The 22,018-nt window shown below is 36.9% G+C and overlaps 1 protein-coding gene across 12 annotated transcripts in view; it reads right to left on the reverse strand.

Moving 5' to 3' along the window:
• Positions 1 to 22,018, reverse strand: part of VPS13B (vacuolar protein sorting 13 homolog B) — a 795,728-nt gene that overhangs the window by 222,627 nt on the left and 551,083 nt on the right. For all 12 annotated transcript variants that reach the window (XM_079901966.1, XM_079901971.1, XM_079901960.1 and 9 more), the window contains one exon: positions 18,048 to 18,735. In XM_079901966.1, the coding sequence (XP_079758092.1) occupies positions 18,048 to 18,735 (688 nt within the window). The remainder of the gene's footprint in view (positions 1 to 18,047; positions 18,736 to 22,018) is intronic.

Here is a 22,018-nt window from a genome sequence, read left to right on the forward strand (position 1 = left end):
TACATTTTTTTTTCACTCAACAAATTAGCATAAATTTAAAAGATTGGTAATATCTTGTGTGTGGGAGGAGGAAAAATTGATCCTACCATGTATGGTGGATAAGAGTGTAAAGAGGGTTGAAACGAGTGTCTACCAAAATCCTAAATATCCATGCCCTTGTAATCAGAAAGGATACTGTAGGAATCTACCTTAAAGAAATAATTAAGAATACACAGAAAATGTCCAGAAGAGTTGACTATAGTATCCTGTGAAATATTCAAAATCTAGAACAAAATAAAACTAAATATCTATAGAGAAATGGTAAAATAAATTATGACTACATTGTGAATACTTCATAGAATACTATGCTGCTGATAAAAAGAAGGGAGTGAATCTGATGTACTGATATAGAAAAGCTTTAAGCTGTCCTGTTAAGTGAATAAAACAAAGAAACAGATCACCAGCTTTAGTAAATTCAAAAGTAAAAGGCATATCTGCATACATACATACACACATATCTATATATACTTTTTATTCTACTGGAAGACAATCATCTTCAGGATGATCCTAAGCACAAACTGATATATGGACCTATAATTTATTGAGAGCTGAAGAAAAATAGGACTACATACCAAACATTTACAAAAATTAAAATAAGAAAAAAACACTTCAAAGGACATTTGATTCCTACCTTCATCAAGGTATAGACTGGGGGAGCAGCAAATTCTGATGATGTAAATGAGAGTTTTCCAAGTAGGGAAGATGGGTTTTACGCAGGTTGCAGTGTAAAGTTAAAGGGCCTTGCCATCTGGCACCCAGCACAGGAGTCTGCACTGGGGCAATTGAAGAGGAATGGGACTTAATAGAGTCAGAATAAACAATCTGGCAATAGTAGGAAGGAGAATAGGAATTACGAATTAAAGAAAATGTAAAAGTCTAGGAAAGGTATCCAAGGAAGTAAAAATTTCAATGACTATTTCCCAACGAAGTTTTACTGGTCTAATGATATTATTGGTTTAATATTATTACACCCCTGGTTTAAAAAGTACAGCTGAATTTAGAGGGCTGCTAGAAAAAGAGAATAACTGAAATTAAGAACACTGAGGAAAATACAGGTTCATAGTTGATGAATACTGAATGTATGACAGGGCTGGTGGCTACTCTCCTAGTTTTGGCTAAAATCTCTACTCTGGATATGCCTGTAGTCACTGTGGTGAGATGAAGCAGCAGTAGTAGCAGAAACATATGTCAGAATCCCAGAGAATAGCTCAGGTTTGTAAGTCACTATTTAGTCCCTCTTGCCCTAATGGCTAGATGATGTGGGGCATGACTTCTAGACTTCCTGAACTGTCTTCAATTTAGCTTCTCCTGAATTCCACCATCAGACGTAGAAAATAGGACTCATATTACACATTCCTTGAGGTCAATATAGTTGGAAAAGCACCAGATAAACCAAGATTAAAGGAGCCTGTGAATGTAATACAAATGGAGTGACAAATAGGGATGACTTTTTCATACTGGAGGCTCCTTTAGACTTCACCAGTTTTCTTCTTCATACTCAGCGAACACCTATTTATTTAAGTACAGAAAGCTCTCAAAAGAATAAGCTCCTGCTGATGTTGATGAGCACGTTTACATTTACGCTGTTGTCCCTAAGCCTAAGAAACAGGAGAAAGCCATATCTTATCAGGAGTAACAGAGTGTGGGAAATGGGTCAGAACAAATGACAAACTGCTCACAGCCATAAATCTTGTTCAAAGTCACTTAGAATTCACTTCAATGAGACATTGGTATTGACAAAATTATTTGTTTTTCTTCTGGGTTGACCTGGACTCCAAAATAAAATACTTCATCATATTATGTCACAAAGAACACTCAAAGGGAAGATTCAGAGTCTCAAGTCCACTCCCAGATGGACTAAGGTACTCTTGGCTTTTATAGAGACTTGATTCAGATTATATTCTTTGTGCTGGTAGATTACTTTGCTCTTCTTCACAAAACTTTCCTTTCACTTAACTGCTTGGGAGGTCTTCCTCTGACTCTGATAAAGTGATTTTTGTAGTGCTGCTCATTATTTTTATTTTTTAACCCTTAGCAGATATTCACAGAGTTAAGTATGTCTTTGCTTAACATTTGAATTATATAAAATATAACATGACTCATGTGGCCAAAATGAAACTTTAAAAATGAACTTGTTTATTTTCTTTGCAATCTTCTACTTACAAAAAAATTATTTTCCAAGCTCATACAGAACAGCTGAGTGTGAAGATTTTGTAAGCTTCCTGATTACTCTGCTTTGTTCTACTATGTGGCAGGATATTTCTTTTTCATAAATGAATTCATAAGCTGAATTTCTGGAAAGGTCCCAATGAGGAGACATTTTCCCACAGATTTCAGTGAGAATTTCCTCATTTTAAGATTGACATAATACTGAACATATAATGAAGTCCAGTTACTTTTATACCAGATACTTCTGTCTAGTTAATTTTATACAAGATACTTCTTTTCTTTTGCCATATGAGTAAAAAATTTGAATTTTAAAAAGCCTTGTGTCACAAGAATCTCTTTAATTGAAAGCTAAATATCTGTTATAAAGAGAACTAGAGTGAGACTCCAAACCAACATCATTTTCTTCCTCATTTTCCCCTCCTTTCTGTGAGTTACTTTTACCAACCACAGGTTTACAATAGAGTTGATAATGCATACCTGTTTCTCCTTTCTCTTGGCTACTTTTGTGCTCAAGAACACCTCTAACAAGTGAATTGGTTAGAGAGGGGCAGCAGGAGAAATTAGCCCAACAGTTATTTTCCCTGAAAGTTCTAGGCAATGTTTTCACGGAGGAAGTTGTAAGTAACTATAGTCATAATAAGGTTTTTGACTCTTCGATTCAATTTTCTCATGATACCCTTGGTCTTTTACATTCTATGGAAGATGAGTGCTAACTTAAATATGGAGCAATGTCAAGGGAACAAAATTTTCCCATGATGGAGAGTTCTTGTAAATTTGTGTTACCAGAAAAAAATATTATTAATTGAAATTTGGGGGACAAATCCTGAAAAATAAACTTTTGATTAATTGGGTTTTGGTGTACCTCACTTTAAGCATGTTTTCTTCAGTAAGCAAATAATTTGTCATCTTATTCCTGGTATTAGCTTCTTGCTGTATTAATGTAATCTTGTTGCTGCTTGTAATCCTGGCTAACAAAATCTTTCTCGATATTATCAACAACTTTTTTTTTTTTCGCGGTATGCGGGCCTCTCACTGTTGTGGCCTCTCCCCTTGCGGAGCACAGGCTCCAGACGCGCAGGCTCAGGGGCCATGGCTCACGGGCCCAGCTGCTCCGCGGCATGTGGGATCCTCCCGGACCGGGGCACGAACCCGTGTCCTCTGCATCGGCAGGTGGACTCTCAACCACTGCGCCACCAGGGAAGCCCCTATCAACAACTTTTGAAATTATATCATGCTTTTTCAAGCCTACGGATGCTAATATTAGCATTACTGATGATATATAATTAAAATTAATGTGTTCCCTAAACTATTACCGTAGATTTAATTTCAGCAACTTTTGGCTTTCATGCCATATTGCACTGAGTTTTCTTTCTCCCCCACTCCTCCCCGCCTCCCCCAACACTGAGTTTCCTTTCTCGAGATTTACTTGTCTCCATTTTACCAATTCCAGAAAGTTCGGAAGGATCTACTGTTTAGTTTTTTAAAAGAAAAACAGACTGTATATTTTATCGACTTTTAAAAAAGTTTTCAATGACCTGTTATTATTAGTCACAAGCATACTGAAGTCTGTCATAGGTAATGAGCCCAGGCCTATCCCAGGCTGCCACAGAACCAAAGTGGCATCTATGTCTGCTTAGGGAGATTGGTTCTCTTTGGCCTGAGGTATCCAGAGCTGTCATGTCTATGAAAGAGCATTTAAGTGACTTTTGATTAACTCTTGAGGGACAACTGACAGGTGATAAGATACTGTCACATGCAAGAGGTTTGTGAAATAGTTTATCACTGGCCCAGGACTTACTGAACAAAGACTTTCTTTCATGCAGCTTTCTAACATTTTGTTCTATAGATGAGTTTATATCACTTTATAACACAGGAAAAAATGTAGGGTAATGAAAGAACATGAGGTACACAAATCTCGGTATAAATCCTGACTCCTTAAACTGGGTAAGTTTAATTTTAACTTCCTTGAGTCCCAGTTTGTTTCCAAAATGGGGATAATAAACTAAATTGTGGGGATGTTGAGAATATTATATTAGATAATATATGTAAGTGGTCTGTATGGGACATGTCATGGTAGGAGTTCAATAAACAGTTACTATTTTGTTTCTTAAGCACAAACTCTAAACAAAATAGGAGTATGTGTGTGGTATATCTTGCAAGTGTCTATTCTTCTTGTTTTTTTTTAATTTTGAAAAATCTTTATCATTTATCTAAAATCAGAGGAATATAATATAAAAGGTAAAAACTAAAAAGCTTTTGTTTATTCGTGGAAATTACGCTCAATTTTGATCTTAGAAGCCAGTAAACTTCTTTATATTTAACTTTTAAAATAATAATTATTGAGGTTTGAAATACTAGTCAACCTATTTTACTTCCCTATCAAACACTTTTGGCTAAGGAGAAATTATACACCTGACAACTTCTCTGCATTTTGGTCCTGATAATTATCAGAATTATATTCTCACCTTCTTTCTCATCCTTTAGAAATACTTTGCCTACATATGAGTCAAGGATGTAAATAATCTGCAAGCCAAAGGTGACTCCTTTCCATTTTTTAAACTAGAAGTTAGAGACTCCTTTTACAAAGGTATCTGAGTATATCAACCTTCACACAAAGAAGAGATTGAAATGATACTTTAAAGTAATTTATAAGTAAACATGGTGAGTCCATCAGGATTTCAATTTCACAGGGCTTTCTTTTTTAAGGAAGATCAAGAAGAGTTCATAACTAGCCAGAGTAGGGAGGGAGAAAATCCCTAAAGAGGAATTAGGGTAATAGGCAAAGGCTTGGAGATTCCCTACTTTCCCTTCCGTTTTCTGACTTCATTGACAAGACGTTCCTAGATGATTCTTTAGCTGAATCCTTTTATAACCAGCCAAGAATACACAAAGGTTTTCCTTAACAGAAATTGAATAAAATTTAAAGGAAAGCATTTTGGGAGGGTCTATTGTATTAAATCAATTTGCCTCTATCTATGAAATTGATATGGTTACATCTCCCAAGGGCCTCTTTCAGAAGCCATGGTTGTACTTGGTTTTGGAATGCTCAAAAACGGTTGGAAGAATAACTCCCTGCAATGAGTGGTTACTTTCAGAATAGTCACCTTCCAACCACTGGACATGTAAAAGGCAAAGCTACAGGTTTGCTGAGTTTCTTATGTTTTTCTGTATTTATTTTATGATCCTTAGTTTAATGGCTATCTTATTATTATTATTTTTTTAATGTAGCCACAGAAGCAAATGTAGTCCATGAGGGACTTCCCTGGTGGTGCAGTGGTTAAGGAATCCACCTGCGAATGCAGGGGACACAGGTTTGATCCCTGGTCCAGGAAGATCCCACATGCCGCGGAGCAACTAAGCCCTTGCACCACAACTACTGAGCCCGTGCACCTAGAGCCCATGCTCTGCAACAAGAGAAGCCACTGCAATGAGAAGCCTGCACACCGCAATGAAGAGTAGCCCCAGGCACAGCAATGAAGACCCAATGCAGCCAAAAATAAATAAATAAATAAAGTTTTAAAAAAAAATGTAGTCCATGAAGCCTCTACAATACCTGGAAATTAAATCATGGGGGAACCTAGATCCATAAAACACAGTAACAATGCAATGGTATAACAGCAAAATCAACTGAGAAACCAGTTCTAAATTGCTATGGATGCAAGGTCAGTGCCACCGTCTCCTTGTCAATATCTAGGCATTTGACTAACTCCTTAAGTGTTTTTTCACCTCATAAGATGTGACAGGAAGGGGAAGAGGAGATTTCCTGGTTTGAAATCCCAAGCCTGGAGCCCATAGGAAGAGAAAGAGGAAAAGATTAAAATGGCTACTGGCATGTGTAATCATCAGTGTCCATTGGTTCTTATTTTTAGAACCAAATCTTCCATATCTTGCTAGAAGAAAGTGCATTCTTTCTACTTAATGAAGCTAATCAGCAGATAATATGTGAAATATCATTTCAATGAATTCCTTGTATTTTCTACGCTGTTCTGTGTTGTTCCTGATCTCTTTCCTACTTTGTTACTTTCATGTTAAATTCTAATGTGGGTTTCAGATATTTTATATGACGTCTGATTAAAATTCAGAACAAGGAAAGAAAGGGTGCTGTCCAGTCAAAAAAATGTAGTCAAATAAATTCAAGGATGATCAACTTAATCCCAACTTAAGTCTCTGCTCTAAGTCTGGGTTCTGTAACACTGAAAGCCAATCCAGTGGCTATAAATGATTCCTGCCATTTTTCCTTCACTTTGAGTAAATGTTGATGACTAAAATCGGTGTTAAAAAGGGCTAGGACACTAATCTTTTTATTATGTCCAGAAAGGAAAGTTTATTAAACTCTCCCTTCTACTGCTAATAACTATTGAAGTCCCAACTTATAGCTGAGTATTTCATAGTTCCAAGGTATTTCATAAATATTATCTCATTTGGAGCTCAGACTAAACCATTAAACTACAAAGACTAGATATTATTATAAAGGTATACCTTGTTTTATTGCACTTTGCTTTATTGTGCTTTGCAGATATTGAATCTTTTACAGATTGAAGGTTTGTGGCAACTCTGTGTTGAGCAAGTTGATTGGTGCCATTTTCACAAAAGCATTTGCTCACTTTGTGTCATCACATTTTGGTAAGTTCCCAATATTTCAAATTTTTTTATTATTATATTTGTTATGGTGATCAGTGATCTTTGATGTTACTATCATAATTGTTTTAGGGCACCACAAACCATGCCCATATAAGATAATGAACTTAATCCGCAAGTGTTGTATGTGCTCTAACTGCTCCACTGACTGGCCATTCCCCTGTCTCTCTCCCTCTCCTCAGGCCTCCCTATTCCCTGAGATACAACAATACCGAAATTAGGACAATTAATAACCCTACAGTGGTCTCTGAGTATTCAAGTGAAAGGAAGCGTTGCACATCTCTCACTTTAAATCAAAAGCTAGAGATGATTAAATTTAGCGAGGAAGGCACGTTAAAAGCCCAGACAGGCCGAAAGCTAGGCCTCTTGCACTAGTTAGCCAAGTTGTAAGTGCAAAGGAAAAGTTCTTGAAGGAAACTGAAAGTGCTACTTCAGTGAACACATAAACGATAAGAAAGTGAAACAGCCTGATTGCTGATATGGAGAAAGTTTTAGTGGTCTGGATAGATGATCAAACCAGCCACAACACTTCCTTAAGCCAAAGCCAAATCCAGAGCAAGGCCCTAATTCTCTTCAGTTATATATAAAGGCTGAAAGAGGTGAGGAAACTGCAGAAGAAAAGTTTGAAGCTAGCAGAGGTTGGATCATGAGGTTTAAGGAAAGAGACCATCTCTGTAACATAACAAGGTGAAGCAACAAGTGCTAATGTAGAAGCTGTAGTAAGTCATCCATAAGATCTAGCTAAAATAAGTAATGAAGGTAGCTACACTAAACAACAGATTTTCAGTGCAGACGAAACAGCCTTATATTGGAAGAAAATGCCATCTAGGACTTTCATAGCTAAAGAGGAGAAGTCAATGCCTGACTTCAAAGCTTCAAAGGACAGGCTGATTCTCTTATTAGGGGCCAATGCAGCTGGTGACTTGAAGTTGAAGCCAATGCTCATTTACCATTCTGAAAATCCTAGGGCCCTTGAGAATTACACTAAATCTACTCTGCCTGTGCTCTATAAATGGAACAAAGCCTGGATGACAGCACATCTGTTTACAACATGGTTTCCTGAATATTTTAAGCCCACTGTTGAGACCTATTGCTTAGAAAAAAAGATTCCTTTCAAAACATTACTGCTCACTGACAATGCACCTGGTTACCCAGGAGTTCTGATGGAGATGTACAATGAGATCAATGTTGTTTTCATGCCTGCTAACACAACATCCATTCTGTAGACCATGGATCAAGGAGTAATTTCAACTTTCAAGTTTTATTATTTAAGAAACACATTTTGTAAGGCTATAACTGCCATAGATAGTGATTCCTCTGATGGATCTGGGCAAAGTAAATTAAAACCTTCTGGAAAGGATACACCATTCTAGATGCCATTAAGAACATTTGTGATTCATGGGAAGAGGCCAAAATATCAACATTAACAGGAGTTGGGAAGAAGTTGATTCCAATCCTCATGGATGACTCTGAGGGGTTCAAGACTTCAGTGGAGGAAGTAATTGCAGATGTGGTGGAAATAGCAAGAGAACTAGAATTAGAAGTGGAGCCTGAAGATGTGACTATATTGCTGCAATCTCATGATAAAACTTTAACGGATGGGGAATTTCTTCTTATGGATGAGCAAAAAAGTGGTTTCTTGAGATGGAATCTACTCCTGGTGAAGATGCCATGGAGACTGTTGAAATGACAACAAGGGGCTTAGAATATTACACAAACTTAGTTGATAAGGCAGCAGCAGGGTTTGAGAGGATTGACTCCAATTTTGAAAGAAGATCTACTGTGGGTAAAATGCTATCAAGCAGCATTGCATGCTACAGAGAAATCGTGAAAGGAAGAGCCAATCAACGTGGCAAACTTCATCGTTACCTTATGTAAAGATACTGCAACAGCCACCCAAATCTTTAACAATCACAATCCTGATCAACACAGAGGCAAGACTCCACACCAGCAAAAAGATGAGAACTCGCTAAAGGCTCAGATGATGGTTAGCATTTTTAGCAATAAAGTATTTTTCAAGTAAGGCATGTACATGGTGTTTTAGATATAATGCTATTGCATACTTAACAGACTACACTATAGTGTGAACATAACTTTTATATGCACTGGGAAACCAAAAAATTCTTGTGATTTGTTTTACAGAAATATTTGCTTTATTGTGGTGGTTCTAGAACAGAACTCACAATATCTCTGAGGTATGCCTGTACCTATTTTAGAGATAAACACTAAGAAATTTAGTTATTTGCATGAAAGAGCCTTGGCATTAGAGTCACGACTAAAAGTAGAAATTTCTGATTTCCACTCCCAAACCCTTCCCCATACATAAATCCCCCCCACTGGCTGGGTTCCTTCTTATTTAACTTTCTCACCACAACTCTCCCTGAGTGATGTACTAGAGTGCCTCCCATTTAAAAGACCTACTTACTCGCTGAGTCCTGTCAAAGCAATAATTTCATTTCACATTACTACTGGCCAGCAAGAAACGTTCCTAGCAGCTAAATTTTCAGATAAATGTTCAAGTTGTGATCATTATGACATTAAAGTCACAGGTTAATTCTAAGCCTTTCCAGGGACATTAGCAAAACTGTTAATTCTAAAGAGACATGTAATTCAATCCTTCTCTTAAAGTCACAAGAACTAAATGAAATCAAGATATGATTTATGAGGTGTTAGAAGCCAGTTTATGATTTTCTAACTGTTGGTTTACTTAAACGTCTTCAGCACATTTTCTGCAGACCTATTCATGAAAGAGTAAAGAAGCCAATTATTATAACTGAAAATTTGCAAACTACACAATATCTATAATGGCACTGAAATGACATGAATTTTTTTTTTTTTTGGCCGATTACAACCCCTATTTTAAACTCAGCCTAAACATATTAACAATGATGAAAAAAGCAACAACCACCATAACATTAACAATTCACTGAGCTCTATGCTGCACACTTAGCTAAGAGCTTCATATACATCGTTTAATCCTCGCAGCAACCCCAGGAGGTTGCTACCAGTATATCCCCATATTAAAGATAAGGAACTGAGGCTTAGAGAGGTTAAATAACTTATCCAAGGTCACACAGCTGTATGTAGCAGAGCATGGATAAGAACTCACAACTAACTCTAAATCTTGACCTCTAAATGAACTCTATTCCATGTTTGCCTCTTAATTGAATCTGAAGCCGTATCTGTAACATTTATAAAACTAGAAAATGAAGGAAGTGTCCCATACTAGAGGTATCATGACATGGGTGTTTCTAACCTACACAGAAGTTGTGTCATAACCTGCTTTTTTAGAAAGATAAGTTCTAATCAACCGTAATTTCTGTATTTTAGTTTAGTTGATGTTTGAAAAATTACAATAAGATAAAAAGGTTGCAAGAGGGCAGAAGCAATTGTTTTCAAATTAGTTTGTTAGTCCCTAGCACCCATTAACGAGTAATAAGATGACTGTGTACTGAGGGAGCAGTGGGTGGGGGTAGCGAAATCCCTCAGAATGGTTCAACTCCTTCACAATTGACCAGATGGCACAGTCATTTCTTCAAAAACAAACAAAAAGCCCCAAACAAACAAGAAGAAAAATGACTTTTTGAGGCTGCCTTGGGCTGCATAGTCAAGATATGAGGCAATTTCAAATCTGGACTCCATTACCTTAAACAAAACAAATACCAATTTTTAAATATTTATAAACACAACTAATACGATTATGTTAAAACAACTACATACATCTTTATTTAAATGAGAATTGCCAATAATACAGCTGCTACATGTAAAGGTGCTGGCAGAAGATCTCATTTCTGTTAGAGGTTGCTCCAAGTTAGAAGGGCATGGAAAAAGGCCATTATTTTAATATTTTAAAAAGAAACCTGTTAACTCACAGATAAACTATCTACTTGGACTAGATGGAAAATCATTTATAGGTTATTAGTATTAATAGTCATAAAAGAAATTGAAGTTGATAATTTATACTTCAAATAATTTGCCATTTTTTTAAATTATGGAGAGTAACACGAAACACTTGCAAGTATAGCTGGTATAATTTAAGATCACTAAATTATGCAGATTGGGGACTATATTAATGACACTTTCAAAATCATAAGCAATTCTCATCATTCTTATTTCACTTCAGGTTTCTAAAATAGATGTAGATATAGGTATACATAAAGATTCCATTTTATTCTGGGTAGCATCCCATGTAGAATTAGGTTTTTTAATATATATGTGTATAAATGGTCTTATAAGATACACACATATGTCTATATAGTCACATGTGCTGAGAAGGCAGATTGACATGAGGAACAATGAGTTTCACAGCATTTCCTCTTCTAACGTGATTTTATAATATATGAAAGAATATCCCTAAGGAACACATTGAGAGAACACTATTACCACCCTTTGAGTATTTGGGTATGTTCTTTGCTTAATGGTGACATGGGCAGAATCAAGTTAATACTGACAACTCCCTGGGAGCAGTAATTATTCATTACAATATATTTAACTGATCTGTGCTTATAGATGTAAAGATATTAAAGTATCACTTTTGGAGGAAATCCTGTATTAAGTTTCTCAGAAAACCATGCCTCCACTAATGGACCAGAAAATATTTTTATTATTTTAAAATTGCAGGATTTCTGGTGCCAGCCAAAATTGAAATAAGCTCAGTACAGCCCATCTCCCATGCTGCTTAAATGAAAACTCAAGAAAAAAGACAAAACACAAATACCTGACGACTCTCAAAAGTAAACAAGAGCAATGCAGACTGGGGAGGGGAGTTAAACTTGCAGATATGATCCAATAGTGGTGAATTTTCTATTTTGTTTTGTTTCAGTTTTCCTCTTTTTCCTTATAACTTTGACTTGAGAGTGAGTCCTAAATTGTGGTGCAGTGATAGCAGGAACAGCCGAAAGTCCAACAGAAACCCTGTCTGGAAGATAAGACCCCTGTTTTCAATACTGTTGGGGAAACCAGCTGCTTTTTAGTTTTCTTTTTTCTCTCCTAGTTTTGCCCCAAGTGTGGGCTGTGTGTGTGTGTGTGTGTGTGTGTGTGTGTGTGTGTAAAGTTGTACAATGCAGTGGCTGTGCTGTGGTGGCAGTGACACAAGCATTTAAGATATTATGGAAGAATTACAACTGTGTTTCATGAGCTAAAGGTAAACATGCTTGAAATAAATGGAAATATAGAAGTTCTCAGAAGAGAAACAGAAACTACAAAAAAATAACCAAATGGAAATATTAAAACAGAAAAATCCAATAGAAATTATCCAATATGAAGAACAGAGAGGAAAAAAGAAAGAACAGTGAATGGAGTCTCGGGGATCTGAAGAGCAATGTAAAAAAGCTTAACTTTGGAGTCCCAAAAGGACAGTAGGAAGATTGGTACAGAAAAATATCTAAAGAAAGAATAGCCAAAAAGTTCCTAAATTTAGTTAAAAAAATATTTACAGAGTCAAGAAACTCAGAGAACCTCCAACAGGATAAATTTAAAGAAATCAAGCCAGACACATCATATAATAAATCTCAGGAAACCAAAGATAAAGAAAAAAATCTTGAAAGCAACTAGAGGAAAACAACACATTACATATATGGAAACAAGGATTGGAATTACCATGAATTTCTCATCACAAACCACAGAGGATAGAAGAGAATGGAACAATATCACTGAAGTGCTGAAAGAAATGTCAACCTAGAATTCTATATCCAGCAAAAATATCGTTCAGGAATGAGAGACAGAGAAAATAATACTCCCAGATAATGGAAAACTAAGAGAATTTGTTGCTACAGACCTGCTCTAAAAGAAATGCTAAAGAAGTTCTTAATGCTGAAGGAAAACATACCACAGGAAAACCCGGAACTTTAGGAATGAAGGAGGAGCTCTGGATATGGTAAATTCCTGGGAGAAATATAAAACGTACTAGTTTTTTCCTCTTTAGTTCTTTAAAATATGTAAGATTATTGAAACAAATGTCAAAATCTTATCTGGTAGGATTTTCAGTATGTGTAGATGTAATATATATTGGGGAAGGGTAAAGAGACCTTTATGATTGTAAGACTTTTACATTTTCTTGGAGTGTTAAAATATTACCACTAACTAGACTGACTGTGAAAGATTAAGCCTATATATTGGAAACGTCAGAGCAACCACTAAAATACATTACAAAGACACACAGCCAAAAAGCAAATAGATAAACAGAATACTAAAAATTATTCTGAATTGCAGCTAGGGAAAAATCTATTACTACTAAAAAAATAAAATGAAGAGTAGTCCTATATCATTCCTCAAAATCCTAGCAGTTTTCCTTAAACCATCCCATACAAATGATACTAAGCTTTTCTAAATTGTTTCTCCGGAAGTCGAACTTACAGTTCTTACTTAACTCTACTTAACTTCAAGCGTTTCACAAGCTCTCCATGTCATGAAGATCCATATCCTGTTAAACGTTCATCATTAGCTATAATAAGTATAATTACTAAATGATGAGAGATGCCTGAAGGCTGAAACTGGGTCTTATTACTGGTTCCTCAGCATCTTGAATATGTCTGATAAATAGCCAGTGTTCAAATAGAAAAAATGAATGACTATTCCCAAAGATTGCCTGAGTGTAGAAATGAAGGCACACTAGGGATCATAAGTTCATACTAAAATAATGTCAAGTTGATTGTCTAAAAGGCGGGGGTGTGATTTTAAAAACCATGCTGATTAATTTAAAATAGTTACCTCGAGCTATAACACTATATTCCAACAATGCTCAAAGGATTTTTAGTATTTGCTTTCAGGGTCTTCACTGCAATCTCTTGAATATGTCAAATAAAAATCACATCTTCATAATTTAATGTGAAAAGTACTTCCATCTTTTTAGAATTACCCAGAGCCAAGCTTAAACAATGAATGAAGTCAGTGATCAAATGGCTTTTACCATTTTTATGATCCTAATGAATTAGAGAATCAAAACCTCTGAGATGACCAGGGCCTTAGAGGTCTCCTGTGTATGAATTATTTTGTAACATTCTTATTGGTTCCCTCATTAATTAATGAGTTAAGTAAAATCTTTGACATGTTCATTTTGTATTTATATAAGAATTATGATTTTTTTGAAAATTATCTTCTGAACATGATAAGTGTTTTGACGGAGTGACACAAAATTCTTTGTTTACTTTTTGTTCCATATGATTTCCATACAAAGTAACATTAGCATATATAATAATTTGACTTTCACATAAAACAGTAAACAATTACACGCTGTTGTGCTAAAAGTTTTTTTACAATCAAATGTTTCTGTCCTCTTAAAAAAGAAAATCCATTATCTCCAAAACAACCTCTGGTCACATCTGAAATGCTGAAATTGGGTGATCACTGAACTGCACATATATGCTAAAACTGCTACTGGTTGGCTGCCACTTGAGTTACCTTACAAAAAAGGATTAATTTTAGAATCAAGAGAGAAAGTATGAACACTACAGAAAGACATAACATGTTTCTTCTTTCATTTTAAACTTGTGATGCCTTTAACCTTTCCTTGACCTTTCTTAGAAAGTTAGCTGCCTGGTGATACCCCTTTTTGTCCCTCCAATTAAGACATTGCCAATAGTCCCTTCACTTCAGAATCCAGAAATGCAACTGGCCACTTCCACTTTACTCCTTCTCTTCCCCATGAATGTTAGTGTTACGGTTATTCATATTTTTCTCTTTTTTCTTACCCACATGGTTACTATTTCAAAGCTTCAAAAGAATCCTGGACATGGAACACTGCTTTCTTCAGGATTAAAAGTGCTACATGAAGCGTTTCTGGACGACTAAATTGGTAATGGAACTTTGATAGTTCATTCAAGTGGACCAATTTAAAATAGAAATTCCTCAAATCAGTTTTTGAAAAATAACTTCATGAATATTTAATAAAATTTATGTATTTAAGTACTGGATAAACTAATTAGTGTTCCACTAGAATATCAAAAGAAAACTTGCATCTTTAAAACAAGTCAAAATAAATTGTAATCTGATAGGGTAGTGGCTTACAGATGTCAACTTCCTGAGGCCAAAGCTAGTTTAAATATTTTTAGAAAGGTAAGTATGGGGAGATGAATTCCAAATTACAGAATGATAAAACTTTAGATCTGGAATGAGCCTGGTTGGTATCTTTTATAATCATCACATTTTACACATAAGGAAACAGAAACCCAAAGAAGTGAACTGCCGGGCTAAGATCACTCTGCTAATTAACAGGAACAATTAAATCCCAGGCTTTCTGCTTCCTAATTTAGTAATCTTTCTACTATATATTGATATTAATAACTAAAGCAGTAGCAGCAAACATTTATGAGGGCCTACTACTTGCTAGACTCAATGCTAAGTACTTTCATTAATTATCTCTTTTCGATTTCATAATCGCCCTATGACATAGATAGGTAGGTACACGTCTCCTAAGTGACAGAGTTAGAATTTCAACTCAGGTTTGTCATTTACCAAGAGAGGCTGTACTGTGTAGTCACATCATGGACACATATATGCAAAGTCACCAGTTAAAACAAAGAAAGCGAACCGTTTGCATGGTCTGGAGAGGGACAATGGAGGTTCACTGACAACTGCAATTCACATCTTTCTGTCCATTCCATGGAGCCATACAGGGTGAGAGACTCAGAAGTCCAAAAAATCTTGGTTTTGTATTTTAGCTCTGTCTATTGCTAAGTCTGTAATCTTGGACAAGTTACTTCTCCAAACTTTAGTTTCTTTTTATGTAAGATGGGAACATATTTCCCACAGAGTTGTTATGAGGATTAAGTGAGATAATGCATTTAAAGCAGTTAGTACAATGCCTGGCACAGACTGAATACTCAATAATTGCTAGTTGTACTTTTTGTTTTTTAGCCATTGTATTTTAACTACTTGTTTTCAGACAAATTTCTCCAAATCACTAAATTCATTTTTAAGAAACATGCTAACTTATACTGATGACTCTATTAGCATAGTATAAATGTCCAAGAAGATGCTTTTTGTGTAAGGAAAGGCATCCACAAGAATATTATGCAAAGGATGCTCCTTAGGAGGTATGTAAGACTTTTTCCTCCCACAGGTAAATCCCCTATACTCAATCTGGCCCATAACCTTCATCCTAAACTTCATCTACTGAAATTGGGTTCCACATTGGTCTATGCACAAGGATGTTTTTTTAAACAAAAAATGCTTTATTATTTCAACCTAGGAACCAGTTACAATTCAAATGTACACCTTTGCTATGAGCCCTGAACTTTGCTGAACTTAGTATCTTTTAGTAGAAGCTGCTAAAGCCACCCACCCATAAAGCAACTGCAGCTGAAAGCACTTAAGGAGGGGCTTGGAATTAACTTTTATTCTCCCAATCCTACACCTACTTTTTGCCAATGCTAAGCAGACACCCAAACAGGTATCAGGTCTACAGGCATGAGTCCTTGAATCATATAACATCAACTACTTCAGCACTTCTCCCATCTCCAGTGACCTGAAGTACCCATTATATTACAGGCACTCAGTAAATGAGAACATGTTTGAAGAAGGGAGGCAGTGGTGGCTGGTAAATGTTGAACATCTGGCTCTCAGAGCAGGACAGCTGATTGACAGCATTTGCCAGTATCTGTGGTGTAAATATTCTCACTATGGCGATTTAAACTACCAGTGGTTTAACAACGGTCTTTCAAAGTTCCTAAAAATTTAACAATCAGCTCTTTTGAGCCAGTATGAGCCAGCACCAGCACATCAATGGAGAGAGGGCCAGCAGGCAGCCTAGGAGGTAACGCTACGATTTTCCTCCTTAGCAACTGGCCAGTTTACCACCTTCTAAAGTAGAGGACTTGAACTATACCTCTGCAAGAGCCAAGGGCTCCTTTGAACCTACATCCTTGGGCTGAATCCTGACCCTCACACCTGCTATCTACTCTCCAGGAGCCTGCTGTGTAAAATGATTCTCCTTAATGCCAAGAATGAACCAGCCTGACTTCCAGATTGGACAAATTCTCCAGATACCTCACTGCTGGCGTCCATCTGCTACACGGGACCACCTGAGAACAATAAAATGCCTGAATTATACCCGAGCTTGCTAGGGCCCTCTTCCAATACTGGATCTTAAGACGATCCAGCTACCTTCTCGGGTAGTCTTTCCCGCCTAATCTCTAATTCTACATTAACTCAGGGAAAAGGTCTCTGTATCTTCTTTGGCCCTGTTTTCATTAGCTCTTGTTACTTAAGAGCCCATAGGTATTAAATCTGAACCCCTGATCACTTTCTTAGTCTCAACAGGCAACAAGCTTCAGAAGTTCAATATAATTATTATAATATATGACACTCTCAGGTTATAAGGAAGGTTTGGATGGGGCAAGGAGAGCCAGCTGGCCAACACCACTAATAAATGCACTTGTTGTAGATGTATAAAATCTTTTTTTTTAAAAGGAAGTAGCATTTTAAAATTTTTTATTTATTTATTTATGGCTGCCTTGGGTCTTTGTTGCTGTGTGCGGGCTTTCATTGCGGCGGCTTCTCTTGTCACAGACCACAGGCCCTAGGCGCGTGGGCTTCAGTAGTTGTGGCTCACGGGCTCTAGAGCGCAGGCTCAGTAGTTGTGGCGCACGGGCTTAGGTGCTCTGCGGCATGTGGGATCTTCCCGGACCAGGGATCGAACCCGTGTCCCCTGCATTGGCAGGCGGATTCTTAACAACTGCGCCACCAGGGAAGCCCAGATGTATAAAATCTTTAGGTCATCTTACTTTACTAATAAACCTTCTCAAATACACTTAATATTATGCTGTTACAGCAAGATGATTAGGGCAAAAGAATACCAAAACAATAAACTTCATTTTCTAAGGTTTTTCTGTTTTTACCTGAACAGCTGCATTGACATGGAAAGCATACCTATGGGCTATTAATATGAAAAAAACACTTTGCTTCCTAATCACTGGAAATTGTTAAGCATTTCAATAGCCCAGAAAGAGCCCCTGTTTCATTCAGTTCCTGAAAAAAAATTCAGAGGCACAGTAAGAACACTAAGGCTAAAAACCCTGTTACATTTCAAACATTTACTTAAACATGATTCAGCTGTGGGACATGAACTTTACATATTCTGTAGAGAAAAGAAGTCTTGTCTGGTCTGCCGGCTGTTTTCTGCTTGATCAATATTCAATGTTTGGGACTAAAAGTTAGTATGTAGTAGTAGTGATTAGCACCCCAGTAAATTTGAAGGCTCTTACCTGTACATTTGTAATCAGAGGCCACCCCTTTAAGCACAGCATCGAAAATGGATATTTCCACTCGCTGCTTTCTGTGGTGACAACTCAGAAGCAAAGAAGGCTGGGACACAATAAAGTACAAAAAAGGTTCTAGCTGCAGGTCACCAGTTCCTCTTCGTCCAGGTTGCCGAACGATAGTTATGCCAAGCGCTTGTCTAGCAGATGACCTTGTGGATGCATGCAGACTTTCCAGAGAGAGGACCCCTATTTTTTTCCCTGAAGGAAAAGATATGTTGCTGCTTAAGAGATCTTCTGCTGTGACCATGGAAATACATGCCTGGCTGGGCTTAGCGACGTCTGAATCAACTTCTGGGAGATTTAATGAACTCTTGCCTGTTTTTTCATTATCCTTTTGTTCTTGCGATTTTGATTTGGGCAAGGCCATACAGGAATAGGTCATTAGTGAGATTCTACTTGCAGTAATGAATATGTCAAAAGGAATAAAATTTAGGTTTTTTACAATTGATGACTGGCGTGAGGGACGGGCAATGCGATGCTGACTGGTACCACTGTGCTGCTCTATTTGTACGATTCTGATTTTAACACTGTCACTGCCAATTCCACTATCCTGAGCACCACTGTACCGAGATGAGGTATCAGCCATGGTTCCATCATATGTATCCATTTTTTTCTGTTCTTGCTTAGAGATCTGTAAGGAAAAATAATAAAATATTTTAAGCTAGTTATATTCCAAGTGTTACTATATAAATGTTATAGAAGCATGTTAAAAATGGGTCTAGTATAACTGAGAGTAATCATAGAAAGAAACTAGGCGCTCTTTCAAAAAAATTATTCATGTTAAAATGCCAAGACAATACTTAGGATAAACATCAAATGTGCATTTCTATCATTAAAATATATTTTTCAGAGGAATTCCCTGCCGGTCCAGTGGTTAGGGCGCTGCGCTTTCACTGCAGAGGGTGCGGATTCAATCCCTGGTCGGGGAACTAAGATCCCCACAAGCCAAAAGAAAAATAAATAAATAAATAAAATGTACCTTTTCGTGTCAGACTTTACTTTCTTTGCCTTTTAAAGAGTTACATTAGTTAGTATTCTTTACCGTGATCTTCCAAGTAGTATAATAAACTGTTTCCAAATCATGATTACCATTGGTTGAAATTATATTTTACGCAGGAGTAGTTTATATTGTTTACCTGTCATTATAAAACTGATTTATAGGATTTTGGATAGTAAAAGAGGGAAAAGTCAGTAGTTCTAAATTATGAAGGACAAAGAAAACTAAATGTGTGCCATTCAAAACGATGTTTATTTTCCTTTACTACAACAGGACTTGAAACAAGGGTAAGTGTAAGTGATCAAGCAAAATGTAAGTAATTAAAACCCTTGAAGGTGGATTTTCCCTTTGTGCACTGAATGTATCCATGATTTCTCAAAATTTTCCACCAATTGCCTACATAGAGAACAAAGAACAACTTGGTGGTAGCAGCAGTTATGACTACTTTGGCAGCACAACAGCAAGACCTCCAGTCTGATTCTTTGGTTCCCTTTTTTAGTCTCCCAACCATTAGTTTGTGATACACTATTTGAGACCTAGATATTTCACTTGATTTTTCACTGAAGTGATTCAGATTCATTAAAGAAATCATGGAAAGTCTGAGAGAAAAACAAAACCCTCCCAACCCCCATTTTATTACCAAACATAGCCAATGGCAATCTTTCAGTGTATTTCCTTTCGTCTTTTTTCCTACCTGTGCGTAGGTTCCCTCCCACCCCACCCCTTCATGGTTATAATAATACTGTAGAGACAAATTTGAAACCCTTTTTTTTTTTTTTCTCTGCGTTGGGTCTTCATTGCTGCATGCGGGCTTTCTCTAGTTGGGGCGAGCAGGGGCTACTCTTCGTTGCGGTGCATGGATTTCTCATTGTGGTGGCTTCTCTTGTTGCAGAGCACGGGCTCCAAGCACACGGGCTCAGTAGTTGTGGCTCACGGGCTCTAGAGCTCAGGCTCAGTAGTTGTGGCGCACGGGCTTAGCTGCTCCGTGGCATGTGGGATCTTCCTGGGCCAGGGATCAAACCTGTGTCCCCTGCATTTGCAGGCGGATTCTTAACCACTGGGCCACAAGGGAAGTCCCTGCAACCCAATTTTTTTACATGCTAATGTACTCTTCATAAATGCCATTTTAAAAAGCTGCGTAATATATCATTTAACGTTAGGAATAATTTGTTCAACTATTCCCATATAATTGGAGTTTCAGGTATTCAACTTTTGCCAACAAACATCTATGACAAACATCCAATAAGATTTTCTTAAGAGGATCCCAGAAGTGGGATTACTAGGTAAATGGTATGAAGAAGTTTAAGGTTGTCAAATATTGCCAGCACCTTTCCATAAAGGGTGCACTAAACTATATTACGATCAGCAGTGGAAAAATATTCCCAAAGTACTGGGTATTGCTTCTCATTTTTTAGGCTGTTCCTTAATTTGGTAAATATAGTATCATTTTTCCACATGCTACAAATTATTATAAGTTGCTTGTGAAAATGTTAAAAGGCAGTTAAATAATTCAAGACAATGATGTTATAGTCATTAACATTTTTCAAATAATAGTTTTTGTTAATTTATTTTAAAGTTGTTCAGGAAGGCACATTGTTGTTAGAAAAATCCAGCCTCAGGTATTTGAAACAAAAACAGCTAATCCCCGTTCTCTGAAGACACCACGTTCTTTTAAACCATTCTAGGTATACCATGCTCTTTCCCTTCCTGGAGCCCCCTACTGAGCTCGATGTAGCTGGCAAACATTTAGCTATCCATGAAGACTCAGAACAATGACACCTGTCTGAGAGTTTTGCTTTCAACTCTTTTCCTGCTTGGTGATCCTAATAGTTAACTCAGACTTCTATTTTAGAATTTATTATTTTCTACTAAAATGTTCTGTGGTGGCAGTATCAGATAGTATTAAAACAATCTAAAGGCTTTGGAGTCAGAGAGAAGTAGGGTCAAGTGTGACACCTGCTAATTGTACATTACGGGACAAATTACAATCCACTCTAAGACTACATAATCTCATCTGTAAAATGGGGATAATAAATCCGACCTCAAGGGGTTAGTACGAGGAGTCAATGAGCTAATGTACCTAAAGAGGTCAGCACACTGCCTGGCATATAGTAAATGCCTGATAATGGGCAGCTGCTGTGTGTTTGTCTCTTCTACCAGGTGAAGGACTGCTGGATGGATTGGGCCACATCATTTTGCTTCTGTCTATCACCAAGGAATAGTGCAGTGCCTAGCACACTGAAGAGAGGATCCATAAATGTTTGATGAGATGTTAGTTTCTGATACAATATTAAATGAAAAAAATTGCTCTGCAGACTAGAAATACATAATTGTTAATATGTAAATATATGTGTATACTGTACTCTTTAAGGTCTGTCTAGACATATTCATGAGCTCTTTCCTTATCTGCATCCTCCACGTTTTGCGCTGATCACACTTGAAGAAATCCTTGTCTCTGCTAGATGCTCATCCTCACACTGGGGACATTAATACTCAACCCACAAAGTTGTTGCATCATTAAATGTGTTAATGTATTTGACCACACGTAGTAGGCACTCAGTAAAGGGTAAGTTAAAAAAAGAAGTCATCTTCTTTGTGAAGACTTTCTCAACCTTTCCAGATGGTGTTAGTCTTTTCAGCTTCTATGCTTTTGTAACAAACTAATGTTATTATAGCACTTTTCAAACACTGGTCTGTCTCAGAGACTGTGAGCAATTGAAGATAAAAAATAAGATAACACTGAGTATGTTTATTATTTGCCAAACATTGTTAGCACATTACATACATTTTCTTTACTAAGTGCTACAACCCTTTAAAGGGGATACTGTTATCCCCATTTTACACCTGAGGAAACTGAGGCTTAAAGAGATTAATCCCAAGGTCAGACTACGGGTAGGAGAGAATGCCATCAGTACTC

The sequence above is a fragment of the Stenella coeruleoalba genome (genome assembly GCF_951394435.1).
Source record: "Stenella coeruleoalba genome assembly, chromosome: 17".
NCBI lineage: Eukaryota > Metazoa > Chordata > Mammalia > Artiodactyla > Delphinidae > Stenella > Stenella coeruleoalba.